The sequence below is a fragment of the Austrofundulus limnaeus genome, unplaced genomic scaffold (assembly GCF_001266775.1).
Source record: "Austrofundulus limnaeus strain Quisiro unplaced genomic scaffold, Austrofundulus_limnaeus-1.0 Scaffold47, whole genome shotgun sequence".
In the NCBI taxonomy this organism is placed as follows: Eukaryota; Metazoa; Chordata; class Actinopteri; order Cyprinodontiformes; family Rivulidae; genus Austrofundulus; species Austrofundulus limnaeus.
Genome location: NW_013952449.1, coordinates 2,189,440 through 2,203,082, shown reverse-complemented (window position 1 = coordinate 2,203,082; position 13,643 = coordinate 2,189,440). Strand labels below are relative to the sequence as shown.

The 13,643-nt window shown below is 41.2% G+C and overlaps 2 protein-coding genes across 2 annotated transcripts in view; one reads left to right on the top strand and one right to left on the bottom strand.

Annotated features, from left to right (window-relative positions):
- cherp (calcium homeostasis endoplasmic reticulum protein) overlaps positions 1 to 10,067 on the top strand; it is a 15,906-nt gene extending 5,839 nt beyond the window's left edge. Inside the window, exons 10-19 of the mRNA XM_014008072.1 lie at positions 619 to 873; positions 1,678 to 1,873; positions 1,964 to 2,238; positions 4,183 to 4,316; positions 4,394 to 4,480; positions 4,655 to 4,801; positions 8,345 to 8,458; positions 8,537 to 8,631; positions 8,716 to 8,901; positions 8,983 to 10,067. Coding sequence (XP_013863526.1) covers positions 619 to 873; positions 1,678 to 1,873; positions 1,964 to 2,238; positions 4,183 to 4,316; positions 4,394 to 4,480; positions 4,655 to 4,801; positions 8,345 to 8,458; positions 8,537 to 8,631; positions 8,716 to 8,901; positions 8,983 to 9,020 — 1,527 coding nt within the window. The 3' untranslated portion in view covers positions 9,021 to 10,067. The remainder of the gene's footprint in view (positions 1 to 618; positions 874 to 1,677; positions 1,874 to 1,963; positions 2,239 to 4,182; positions 4,317 to 4,393; positions 4,481 to 4,654; positions 4,802 to 8,344; positions 8,459 to 8,536; positions 8,632 to 8,715; positions 8,902 to 8,982) is intronic.
- Positions 9,920 to 13,643, bottom strand: part of LOC106517311 (uncharacterized) — an 8,237-nt gene continuing 4,513 nt past the window's right edge. Inside the window, exons 4-6 of the mRNA XM_014008073.1 lie at positions 12,615 to 12,759; positions 12,245 to 12,529; positions 9,920 to 10,562 (exon numbers count right to left, since the gene is read on the bottom strand). Of these exons, the coding sequence (XP_013863527.1) occupies positions 10,392 to 10,562; positions 12,245 to 12,529; positions 12,615 to 12,759 (601 nt within the window). The 3' untranslated portion in view covers positions 9,920 to 10,391. The remainder of the gene's footprint in view (positions 10,563 to 12,244; positions 12,530 to 12,614; positions 12,760 to 13,643) is intronic.

The window sequence follows — 13,643 nt, the reverse complement described above, 5'->3', positions numbered from 1 at the left end:
TGTGTGTGTGTGTGTGTGTGTGTGTGTGTGTGTGTGTGTGTGTGTGTGTGTGTGTGTGTGTGTGTGTGTGAATGCACACCTCTTCTGCTCACCCAGTACCCTAACCTAGAGGTTCTCAGACTTTTTGGGTCTGGGGACTCCTTACAAGGGTGAAAAAAATCCAGGGATCCCCTCATAAGCCCCATTCTGTTAATGCAAATAATTTACTGTTATTTTAACCCCTAAATGTCATGGGAATATTATTTTGTTTGGTTTGGTATGTTTGTTTTTCTAGTGCATTATTACATATATGCATTTTTAAAAATAAATAAATTAACAGTTTATTGAATTTTTTTGAGGATCCCCAAGACACGTCTTGCGGACCGTAGTTTGAGAACCTGTGCCCTAACTATAACTGATTCAAGTCACACAACTAGTTAACTTTCATTAATGAGGTTTCAGTGGTTTTAGATCTGTAAAATGTTCTTGTTGTCCAAAAGTACTTTTTGAAAATGTTTGATGCAGATACACAGGGAGTCCCGATGATGTAATCCTCCTGAACTTGGTCTAGACCCTTTAGGAGGACTCCTGTTTCATTTGGCAGCACTCACATTCATTCTAACCTTTGACCTTTCCTAGCCTCCTTTTGACCCCAACCAGCCCCCGCCTCCTTGCCCTCCCTGGAACAGCCATGAGGGTATGTGGAATGAACAGAGGGAGCCAGGAAACTGGAGCGGAGGTCCTCCAAGAGAAGGGGGCTCCTGGAGTGGGCCAGGAGGGTCTGACCCGGGTCCTCCAAATTGGAATTCCTTTGATCAGCAGCCGCCGTGGGGTAACCAGCCCGATCAGGCTCCTTGGAGTCACAGGGAACCCCCGTTTCCTCCTCGCATGCAGGTATGTGTAGGATTACTTTAGATTACTTGACTTTTTTGTTTGTTTTCATTTTTGTTTCATTTAACTAAGAAGCATTCTTCTTAAACTGTTGGACTATTTGCTCATACAGTTGTTCACAAAGTGAACCTTGCTGCATGACTGAGCCTTTCTAGAAATGCTCCCCTTTATATTCTGCTTCCAGTTAACCTGTTCACCTGTAGAGTGCTCCAAACAGGTGTTTTTAGCATTCACCCAATTTCCTACTAGAGACCCTAAAGCATGAGGCTTTAAGCATTTTTTATTTTTATTTTTTTTAAAGGAGCAACAGACCAAGCAATCTCTGTTCCTCACAGAGCTGCTGAAATCAGCTGATTCAGGTTACCTTGGTTATAAATGAAGGAGTTACAGGTATCTGAGCATCCAGCTCTGGGCTACAGAGATTTATCACGCCAAGAACACACATCTGGTTCATGTTTAACATAGAAAAGTTGAATAAATCTGGTGAATTGAATCAGGGTGTATTACAGAGTAATCAGGTTTGGATTTGAGTTGTACACTATTTTACAGGTCAGAAGTTTTGAGAGGTAATATTAAAGTAGCAGAACTAAAGCAGGAAATGTTTTTAAAAAGAAATGAGTGCTGATTAAGTCCACCCACTGATGATCGATATATTTGTCCCGACTCCTGCGTGGTCCAGGTCACTCACATGCTTCAGGGTTCTGGTGTTTTGTGTTTCTCAACCTGACATTAGTAAATTGTAACAGGTGGAGATGTTCAGTTGTTTTTTGTGAATGACCCTACTGTCCGTCTTGTCCGTTCATCTAGAGACCGCCCCATTTCAGAGGACCTTTCCCTCCCCACCAGCAGCCGCCTCCTTTCAACCAGCCTCCCCCGCCCCCACACAATTTCGGACGCTTCCCTCCGCGCTTCATGCAGGAAGACTTTCCTCCCAGACACCACTATGACAGACCCCCGTACACCCCACATCGCTTTGACTTTCCTCAAGGAGAGTTTCCTGGAGGTGAGTAAAGAGACGGAGGCGGAGCAGCAAATATGTCCGATTGCTCTAATATCTTCCTGGAATGATTTCAAACTCAGCTGTGTTCGCCAGACATGCCAGGTCCTCCTCCACCCCACCACCACCCCGGTCAGAGGCTCCCCCCACCTGGAATGGGAGCCGATCACGTGCCCTGGACTGGAGGCCAGCGCCCGGACTTTGGACCGCCTCCACCTGGCTTCAATGGCCATTCACCTCACGTACGTCAGCGGCAGCAGCAGCAGCAGCAGCAACAGCAGCAGCAGCAACAGGTTCAGGATGACCCGAGTCTGGTTCCCAACGTGCCCTACTTTGATCTGCCAGCTGGTCTCATGGCTCCACTGGTCAAAGTAAGTCCTTTCATTCTGCTTGTAGACTTTGTGCTATTAAAGAATACTGATTTGTTAAAACTCACACACACACATGTAGAAACACAACCTTAGAGCTGAGCTGAGTTGAGACAAACACAGAGTTTGTAAATGTTAAAGGGCACCTATTATGCAAAACTCACTTTTTTTCATGTTTTTAAACTTACTTTTAGGTCTCTACTGCTTAGAGAAGCAGTCCAAAAACCAAAAAAAAAAAGGCACCCAGCAGTTTTTTAGCTGTAATTACATGTATTTTTAGGTATCTGGAAACATGGCATTTCTCAAAGCATCTTATCCTGACGTCACAGTAACAGTCACCTAGCAACTTAAACCAGAGTCCTGCTCCTCAACCCGAGGTGAAGCTCCACCCACTTCCTCAAAAGACGATAGTTGTTCTGTTTTTACAGCATCCATGGAGAACAGAGATGCCTGCATTAATTTTATTTTTATCTTTGATGATAATGTTCTAACTATAATGCCAAAGAAAGCTGTAGTTTGTGAAAATAATTTCACTTTGGAAACGTCTACCATGTCGGGGGGCGGAGCTAAAGTAAACAAATGGATAAGGGGGATAGAGGAGGGGGTTTCCATAGCAACGTCTTCATACAGCACGTTCTGGAGAGAGCTGAAGAACAGGAAGAACTGAAAAGATGAAATTTCATTATTTGATATTCTTTTTGTGAATTAAATCAAATGAACATGTTTTGTATAGCCCATAGATGGATCCTAACTTGTGCTAAGACCCCCATAATAGGCCGCCTTTAATAGGTTGAGTAAAATAAGCAGTCATTTGTATATTTCATAAACTCATTTGTTATTACAGTGGAACATAGTAAACAAATGTTTGTTCTTAATGTCATTTTCTAGAAGGAACAGATTGGTTCAGGTCCTATTTCAGGTCTGGTTCATTAGTCTTCAGAAAAAAATGACACCAGAAATGCTGGTTTTAGATGGAGATGAATATCCTCGCTTCTGTTACTTTTATTTTGAAGGAGTAAATAGTTTCATGCTGTTTTATTTGTATGCCAGGTGCAAAAATAAAGTTAAGTATGCTTGTATTTTAATCCAGAGTTTTTAAAAGTGAGAGCCACCAGGGGTCGCTAGAGTGGCCTCAGAAAGCTGCATGGAAGATAAGAAAAAGATGAAAAAAATTAAGTTAATAAATGCTTTAAATCAGCATCATCAAATCAGTTTTTCAGTCATTATTTTAAAATATAGAAAAATGAAAGGAACACTCAAATAGCACATCCTAGATCTAAATGAATGAAATATTCTCATTGAATACTTTTTTCTGTACAAAGTTAAATGTGCTGACAGCTTGTGAAATTGTTTGTCAATCATTGTTGCTTCCTAAGTAAACAGTTTGATTTACTTGTAGTTAGGTTGTGTACTTTAAGTGTTCCCTTTATTATCTTGAGCAGTATATATACATATATAGAACTTATTTGTCTATTGAAACGTTATTTAAGAGTGCGTTTTTTATTTCAAATTTTATTCCTTCCATAAAAAACAAAATTCTATGTATAATAAAAAAACAAAATACAAATACAGTGAAATTAAAGGTGGCAGAGAGAAGAAAAAATCTTATATTTGCCCCTTTTTTCATAATTATAAATTCAAATTATAATAGTCTTCAGTTAACAAAACAAAACATTGAATCTTTCTAGAACAACAAATTGAATGGCTACATTTTAATCCATTTCATATTTTTTAACAATCTGGTTTTATCATTCTCTTGAACATATACATTGATGTGGCACTTTTAACATCATCTTCTAAATTATTCCACAGTCTGACTCCTTGGATTGAGGTGCACCGATCGGTTTGATTTCTTTTGTTCACCAGTCTGTTGAGAAGTTGTTTTTAGTGGGATTTAAACACTGTTTAAGGAGCCCCTGTTCTAACTCATGTCCGGTCACTGCACAGCTTGAAGACAGTGATTATAAACCTCTGGACCCTAAGGACATCAGGCTGCCCCCTCCTATGCCCCCCAGTGATCGGCTCCTGGCTGCCGTGGAGGCTTTCTACAGCCCTCCCTCTCACGATCGGCCCAGAAACAGGTAGACGCCCCTGAGCTCTGTCAGCCTTCACCAGGCTCTGATAAAAGGTGATGACACAGAGTTTGTTCCTCCTGCAGTGAAGGGTGGGAGCAGAACGGCCTGTACGAGTTCTTCAGGGCCAAGATGAGAGCCAGAAGGAAAAAAGAGCAAGAGAGACGGAACAGGTGAGCATCTTCAAATCACTACTTCAAGAAGGTTTTTAAAGATTATTTCAGGAAATAAACTTTACGTCTCAGACAGTTGTGTTCAGGCAGCCCTGAGCCGACCTTTGTCTGAGAACAGTTTTCGGTTGTGTCTGTATTTAGTCTGACGTGTCTCACTTCTCTTCCTCCTTTCAGCGGCCGTGGAGGCAGCCGCTCCAGGAGTCGCTCTCGCAGCCGAGGCAGGTCTTCGTCTCGCTCCAGTTCTCACTCCACAAAGTCTTCCAGGTCCAGGTCCGGATCGTCCCGCTCCCGAAGCCGCTCCCGCTCCGACTCAAGATCCAGGTCAGCAGACACACACACACACACACACACATCTAACAGTGTCCGGTGTGTCACTGAATTCATCCAGTTTAACCACTGTCTCCCTCCTGGCTCACATAAGACAGAAAACAATCTTTTCATGAGAAAGATGAGATTCTTTTCAGTTGTTTCTTTGATCACAGCGTAGTGGAAACATGCAGTGAGGAGAACAAGTATTTGATACACTGTTGATTTTTCAGGTTTTCCCACCTGCAAAGCTTGTAGATGACTGTAATTTTTATCATAGGTACTCTTCAACTGTGAGTGATGGAATCTAAAACAAAAATCCAGAAAAATACAATGTATGATTTTTAAATAATTAATTTCCATTTTATTGTGTGAAATAAGTATTTGATCATCTATCAACCAGTAAGAATTTTGGCTCTCACAGACATGTTAGTTCTTCTTTAAGAAGCCCTCCTGTTCTCCACTCATTACCTGTATTAACTGCACCTGTTTGAACTCGTTACCTGTATAAAAGACACCTGTCCACACACTCARCCAATCAGACTCCAGCATCTCCACAATGCCCAAGACCAGAGAGCTGTGTAAGGACATCAGGGATAAAATTGTAGACCTGCACAAGGCTGGGATGGGCTACAGGACAATAGGCAAGCAGCTTGGTGAGAAGGCAACAACAGTTGGTGTAATTATTAGAAAATGGAAGAAATACAAAATAATGGAAAATCTCCCTCGGTCTGGGGCGCCATGCAAGATCTCACCTCGTGGAGCATCATTGATCTTGAGGAAGGTGAGGAATGAGCCCAGAACTACACGGCAGGACCTGGTCAATGACCTGAATAGAGCTGGGACCACAGTCTCAAAGAAAACAATCAGTAACACTCTACCCCGTCAAGGATTAAAATCCTGCAGTGCACGCAAGGTGCCCTTCCTCAAGCCAACGCATGTCAAAGCCCGTCTGATGTTTGCAAATGACCATCTGAATGATCCAGAGGAGGAATGGGAGAAGGTCATGTGGTCTGATGAGACAAAAATAGAACTTTTTGGTTTAAACTCCACTCGTCATGTTTGGAGGAAGAAGAATGATGAGTACAACCCCAAGAACACCATCCCAACCGTGAAGCATGGCGGTGGAAACATCGTTCTTTGGGGATGCTTTTCTGCAAAGGGGACAGGACGACTGCACCATATTGTGGGAAGGATGGATGGGACCATGTATCGTGAGATTTTGGCCAACAACCTCCTTCCCTCAGTAAGAGCACTGAAGATGGGTCGTGGCTGGGTCTTCCAGCATGATAACGACCCAAAACACACAGCCAGGGCAACTAAAGAGTGGCTCCGTAGGAAACATCTTAAGGTCCTGGAGTGGCCTAGCCAGTCTCCAGACCTGAATCCAATAGAAAATCTTTGGAGGGAGCTTAAAGTCTGTGTGGCCCAGCGACAGCCCCGAAACCTGAAGGCTCTGGAGGAGATCTGTATGGAGGAGTGGGCCGAAATCCCTGCTGCAGTGTGTGCAAACCTGGTCAAGAACTACAGGAAACATCTGATCTCTGTAACTGCAAACAAAGGTTTCTGTACCAAATATTAAGTTTCATTTTTCTGGTGTATCAAATACTTATTTCACACAATAAAATGGAAATTAATTATTTAAAAATCATACWTTGTATTTTTCTGGATTTTTGTTTTAGATTCCATCACTCACAGTTGAAGAGTACCTATGATAAAAATTACAGTCATCTACAAGATTTGCAAGTGAGAAAACCTGAAAAATCAACAGTGTATCAAATACTTATTCTCCTCACTGTAAATCAGTACTGAACCTTCAACGTGCTGCTTAACTGATAAGATGGGAAATAAATACTTTGTAAACTTGTGAATGGATATTTCAAACCTGATTTTGTGTTTTTTCTAACTATTTACTGCTTCTGTTTTCCTCTGAATGTTAAAAGGTGTAGACTGGTGGAGATCTTAATTACTAACTTTTTTATCTTCTAATTAAAAAATGATTCATTGTTCAAGAACTTGGGCTTTCATAGAAATGAGATTCAAACCTTCTAATCTAAATTATGAGAACTTCTGGTTAGATTAAAAATATGAAAAATCAAAACAAAGTTATCTTGTGATGATCTTTATTTTTAATCAACTTTTAGGATGGATCCTAAATCTGACTTTGGATAGAAAACTGACCTCTTCTCTTATGTTTTGCTGTGATTTGTCCCACCCTCCTCCTCAGTCTGAACAGTTTTACACTCAGTATTACACCAGTTGTAATTCTGCACAGTATCAGGAAAACCTGCCCTGTGTGAACACAGCGATGACGATATGACTTGTAATAAATGAACAAATACTGAAGTATGCAGTGTTGATGTCTTTCAACAAACAACTAATAGATCATTTCCATTCCAACATGACAATTTTATTTAAAAAGAAGTGGAACTGTACAGCTGCTGTATTAGTGAAACAACAAACTGCATGTAATACAGTTTCTTAATGACTTTAAAACATTGTCCCTATAAAACATTTTCTGATGCCTTAAATACTGTTAAACACACCTTACTATCAGTTATTTTAAATAAATAATAAAAAAATGAAAATAATTTAAAAGTCAACAAACCTAAATACAACTGCAAGATATCTTATTGTGGTCCAAGATTTTCTCCAGTGGGGTTCTGATCTGATGAGGGGTCTCAGGTCTGTTCGTTTATCAGACTGATGAAGCCCTCTCAAGAATCGTTTATTGTCATTCATACACAACATCAAGATGCAATGTAGAACAAAATTTGCAATTTAGAACATCTGTCCGGAGAAACATACACACATGACAGACACGGGGGAACAAATGTCCAGGGTCTTTTGCAACGTAGTGCGCTACCTTTTGCTGCTTAGAACACACACACATCATACTGTACTCATGGGCATCATGTCTTGAGACAAATAACGAGCAATGGCCTTTGTTATTTCTTTGTACTGCTCTGATGTTTACTCATAAGGAGTTCCACCTGCAGAACTCTGTTGGGTTTGCTAACAGTAGCTTTTTGGAACCCTTCATACAGGTCTTAATGGTTTTATTGAAGGTGACAATGGAGATTAGTCATATTTCCTCTCATGGTTGCCCCTAGTTTTCAGCATGTTTTTCAAGATACCTGTTTGTAGAACATCGTCTCCAAATAAGAGAAGTTATGTTGTTTGAACCACAGGTTCTTTTGTTTCTAATATTTTCCTCTTTTATCTTGCTCTCAGTCATTGTGGCTCTCACTAAGCTTGTGATCCACCAGCGTCTACGTAGGGGGCGGGCATCTAATATAAACTGATCCATCTGATTGGCCAAATTTGCAAAGGGCTCCATTTGATTGGTGAAATACTTCAAGCTCCTGTGTGATTACTCAGTTGTATGCAATATGCTGAATTTAACAGTTAATACAATGATGATACATTTTCGATGTATCGTCCAGCCCTAACCTGTAAGCAGAATATTACATCCCATTGTTTTGCTGTCTGTTTTCTGTCAGTATAAGTATTGTTTGTTTTTATAAACTTTATAACCATATAAATTTATTCTCTTAGGTCACAAAGTCGATCCAGGTCTTCTAAAAGTCGTTCTGGCTCCAGATCCAGATCTCGCTCCCGTTCGCCCGCTAAGCAACGTCGTGGAGCTAAATCTCGAAGTCCCTCCCCTTCGTAAGTTTGATCCTGTTTTTTTATATAACAGACTTCCGTTGTAAGCTGCTGAGAATCAGCTGTCCTCCGTCCCCCCAGGTCCACAGCAGCCATGGTGCCTCCGCCCTCCAAGCTACATGCAGAGAGCCGCTTAGGAGAGGAGAACAAAGGCCATCAGCTCCTCATGAAAATGGGTGTGTTCCTTCATCTGAGTGTTCTGGTTCTGCACAGTGTTCATGCTTCCTGTCGGGATGCTTACATGTTTCTGTTGGCTGTAGGTTGGAGTGGCAGCGGGGGGCTGGGAGCCAAAGAACAAGGCATCCAGGACCCTATCAAAGGAGGAGATATTCGGGATAAGTGGGACCAGTACAAAGGCGTTGGGGTCTCACTAGATGATCCGTATGAGAATTACCGCAGGAATAAGAGCTACAACTTTGTTGCCCGCATGAAAGCAAGAGAAGAAGGTAAGGCTTTTGTCTTTGAGGGATTAGTTTTTAAATGAAGAACTGTTTGACGAAACCATTAACTCTTTCTTTTTGATTCAGTGAATCGAGAACCCCAGGAAGCTCCTCCCACTGACTGAGGTCTTCTGAGGACATCTTCAGCTCGTCTTCTCAGTTTCACCTGAAGTTTTCCATCCAGGTTTCCAGTCAGCACTCCCAGATTCTTCCCGTTTTCCTCTGTCCCATCCTGTGTTCAAACCAGCATCTCACTGAGCTGGACTGGCTGGTGAACAGCTTTTAAAAGAGAATCTACAGAATTTCTTCAAACGTTGGCAGTTTTCTCAGTATCCTTACTTCACAGCCTCCTGCTGCTTTAACTATGAACATGTTCAGATTTTGTCAGTCGTCACAGTCATCTTTAACATCTCAGTTCAGTTGTAGGTCTCAACAACCATCATAAGAGACAAGCTGGTCATTAATAAATCACTGGTTCACACCTGCCTATCTTTGTCTCTAAAGTGTACTCCAGTAGGTCACATCGTAAAGTTGGAACAAAGTAGGCTGAGATAATGTGCAGCATTAACAAGAGTACAGTTTTACAAGCACACAAAATAAATGATTTTCACAGTGTTCAGACTGCAGTTCAGTGATTGTGAGTCCAGTGAGACTGCAGCAGAATAATCAGCTCTTTGTGTCCAGCAGCTCAGTGAGACACTAACATCAGTAACAGGATGGAATAAACTCACTCCTGGTTTCATAATCCATTTATTTGCTCAAATTTGTAAAAACAACTTTAAATTTTGTTCCTGAGAAAATGAGACAAGAATGAGAAGAATGTTTTCACTGTAAGTACATTTACAATTAGATAATTGTTATCCTTTAAGTTTTCTTTTTAATTCATCAGAATCAGAAAAAATGTCATCTGTCACTCGAGGTTTTTCCAAAGTAACTCTGAGAATTAAACTTCCAACAAACAGTCTTTATTTTTCTCACTGCACACTGAAGCTGACTGAAGGTTTATTCTGGCTCTTTTTTTAAATGTGTTGGTTTTTATTTGTGCGTTAAATAAGTTTCAGTCATGTGACTTCTGTTTTTATTTGTTCTGTCACCTGGTTCGTAGTAGGATACAGGATGTGTACATTTTTCTCCTCCTGCACATTGTAGAGAATTAAACATTTCTGACTCTGGCTTTTCTCCAGTTTTAGTTTCACTCTTACTCTACAGTCGATCAACAACTCGCTCTGCTAGAACAGCTCATCTTCGTTTAGTTTTATTGACTCTGGAGGAGAATAAACCTCATAAACACTGTTCAAGATGGCCGCCGCTACCTGTGCTTGAACGCGATGACGCCTGAGTGAAAGTGAACACATGGTGCTGAACCTGAATTTACCAGCGACCCATGCGTTTACATCTGAGCCCGGTCCTGAAGTCCCTGACTCCAAACATCAGGATAAAGACGAGGTCTTTTTCACTACGACCTCCGGTTCTGTGTCGACCCATTTCAAATGGGCTCAGTTCAGTCCTGGCTTTCCTGTTTGATTGTCGGGGGGCCGTGTAGCGGTGGGGTGCTGGTCCTCTTGGACCTCCCTCTGGAGAACGTATTCATTAAACTGAGAGGAGTCCACGCCACCTCCACTGGAACTGATGATCCAGAACCTTTTCAGCTGGAGGCGCTCCAGAACCTGCAGACAAGACACGGATCGAAGAGCAACGTGAAGACGAGGAGCTGGAAGAACACGTGAAGGTTATGGTTCTGATGTAGACCCAGACCTGGTTTTATGCATGTGACAAAAACAACTCGTCAAAATTCTTACCAAAATGTTCAACTGGATCTGAACAGAAGTAACCCCGAAACAGGCTCAAATCAATTCTGCTTTAAATATTATTAATCATCTGTAATTCTCAGTGCTGTAGAATAACTACTTACATTTATTTTGTTAGGCTATTTTTTTGAGGATTTGTAAATTTACAAAAAATATACATATATATTGTAACTTTTATTTGTGACCCATCACATGGAAATGAGGATTAAGTCAAATTTGGTCAAAATGACCTAATCATATTTTCTGATTCTTAGCTTTAAAAGCTACATTTTGATACTTAGATCATCCTGATATCATTAGTAGATCTAGAGATATTTAATTTGTCTTGTTGGTTACAATAATACATAAATATTTGGTCTAAATCCTAATTTTATGTAATTTTAATGAGCATTCTTTATGTCATTTTTAAAAAGAAACCTCAAATAGTATTTGAATATTGAGATTCCCAGCTGGAAACAAACAAAAGCTTTGATAGCTTACAGGGAAAATCTGAAATTTTTAAGGCATTTTTCCTCAAAATCGGGTTTTTGGTTGCTAATCCTCAAAAAAGTGCTTCAAAACATTTTTTTAGAATAAGATTCCAGACAGTTCATTGAAATGATAAATTGATAACACATTTATTTGTTGTTAAGTTTCTTCTTTAAGTGTTGTAGCTAAATTAAACTGAGTGTTTAGATATAAACTTAGAAAGGAAATTAGTGTTTGGTAAATGATTTCTTTGTTGTAACAATTCTTGGAAATAAATCTTATACCTTTGGAAAACCTGTTAAAAATTTGCTAAATCAAATATGGTTCTTCCACACGCTACTGAAGCGCCTGTTTGTTAAATGAACAAATTGTTAAATTATGCATCCCACATACTTGGCTCTACTGCTCAGCCCACAAATGCATGTTCCTTATAAATGTGGCGAATTTAAAAGGGAAATTAACAGGCTTTCCAAAGATTTATTGCCAAGAAGCATTGTTACAACAAAGAAATAAACTACCAAACACTAATTTCCTTACGTTTTTGTGCCAAGTGTATTTTCAGAGGTAAAAAGGGAATTTTAATTAGTGTTGTGTAGTAGTTGTACTGTCTTACTTTGATTTGCAGACATTGTTCATTTTTATCTCAAGATGCCGTTAGGAAAGCTAAAGTCACCACATATTACTGGATAGAAAAATAACTCATCAGAATTAGCTGTAGGGAGAGTTTAGTCTTTTTCATAATGAAAACCCAGTTTCCACATAAACTTGTACTGGTTTCTAGAATGGGCTTACGACCCACATCCACTGACATAGCACGTCCCTGTGGATTCATTCAGCAAGAGTTTCTTACCATGATGCCTTGCAAATGAGGACCAAGGGACAATCAAATCCTAGGGTGCCTTATTTTGTAAAATATCTGCTAATTGTGTGAAACTAAACAAATGCTACATGTTACGTGTGTTTGTGCTGCTCACAAGGTTCCGCCTTTAGATTAGTTTCAGTTGAATGTGTTACTAACCACAGCGGAGACATTTCAGGCAGCAGTCCGTGGTGTTCCTGCCTGGTGTTTGTACCTGAACTGAGCTGAAGTGGCAGCTTCCACTGAGCGGAAAGCGGGTGACATACGAGGAGGAGTCCTGGTCCCAGTTAGACAGGACCTCAGGAAAAACCTCCCGGATCACCGCCCTCTGGGCGCTCATACTGATCCTCTCACCGAGCTCCGAAGCCACATGAAGCAGGACACACTCACACCGTCTGCATGCTCCCCTCCGCTCCTGCTCGGACCTCCAGTGCTGTAGCTCGGCCTGCAGAGGAGCAAGCTGGAAGAACAAGGCTTCCTCATACAGCAAGCTGTACTCCTACACAACACACACAAAGATACAGGTCAACACCTGGACTGATGGTTTCTGTCTTCAGGTGAAGAATCATCAGACACATACTCACCGTGAAGTCATCAGGGATGAGGAGTTTGGAGGTCCGGAGGAAGTTCAGTATGTAACGGAACATGGGACCATCTCGATCAATAAAGTAGTGCTGCTTTAGACTGTCCAACACGATGGGCTCAGTTCCCTCAAAGAGTTGTCCAATTCTGTCCAAAGGAATTCACACAGAGGACTCTGTTTGTGTGAAGGTTGGACATGATGTCCTGTCTGAGTAACACGATCTAAAAGTCCCTGAAGCATTTTCACCTTTCAGTGTTTTACAAATAAAGTGGAACGTTTCCTTCATTCCACCATAGACCTCACTATGGAACTCACTGTGAACATCACAGTGGACCATGGACCTCACTGGTGATCTTAGTGTGGACCATGGACCTTATGGACTTCACTGGTGATCTTAGTGTGGACCATGGGCCTCACTATGGACCTCACTGGTGATCTTAGTGTGGACCATGGACCTCACTGGTGATCTTAGTGTGGACCATGGGCCTCACTATGGACCTCACTGGTGATCTTAGTGTGGACCATGGACCTCACTGGTGATCTTGGTGTGGACCATGGACCTCACTATGGACTTCACTGGTGATCTTAGTTTGGACCATGGACCTCACTATGGACTTCACTGGTGATCTTAGTGTGGACCATGGACCTCACTATGAACTTCACTGGTGACTTTAGTATGGATCTTGCTGGAACCTGACTGTGGACCATGGACCTCACTGGTGATCTTAGTGTGGACCATGGGCCTCACTATGGACCTCACTGGTGATCTTGGTGTGGACCATGGACCTCACTATGGACTTCACTGGTGATCTTAGTGTGGACCATGGACCTCACTATGAACATCACTGGTGACCTTAGTGTGGATCTTGCTGGAACCTGACTGTGGACCATGGACCTCATTTTTGGACTTCAATGGTGACCTTAGGGCCTAAGGTCACCAATGAAGTCCAAAATGACTGGTGACCATTAGGGCTGCCACAATTAATTGACAACTAATCGATTATTAAAATAATCGATGACTAATTTAATA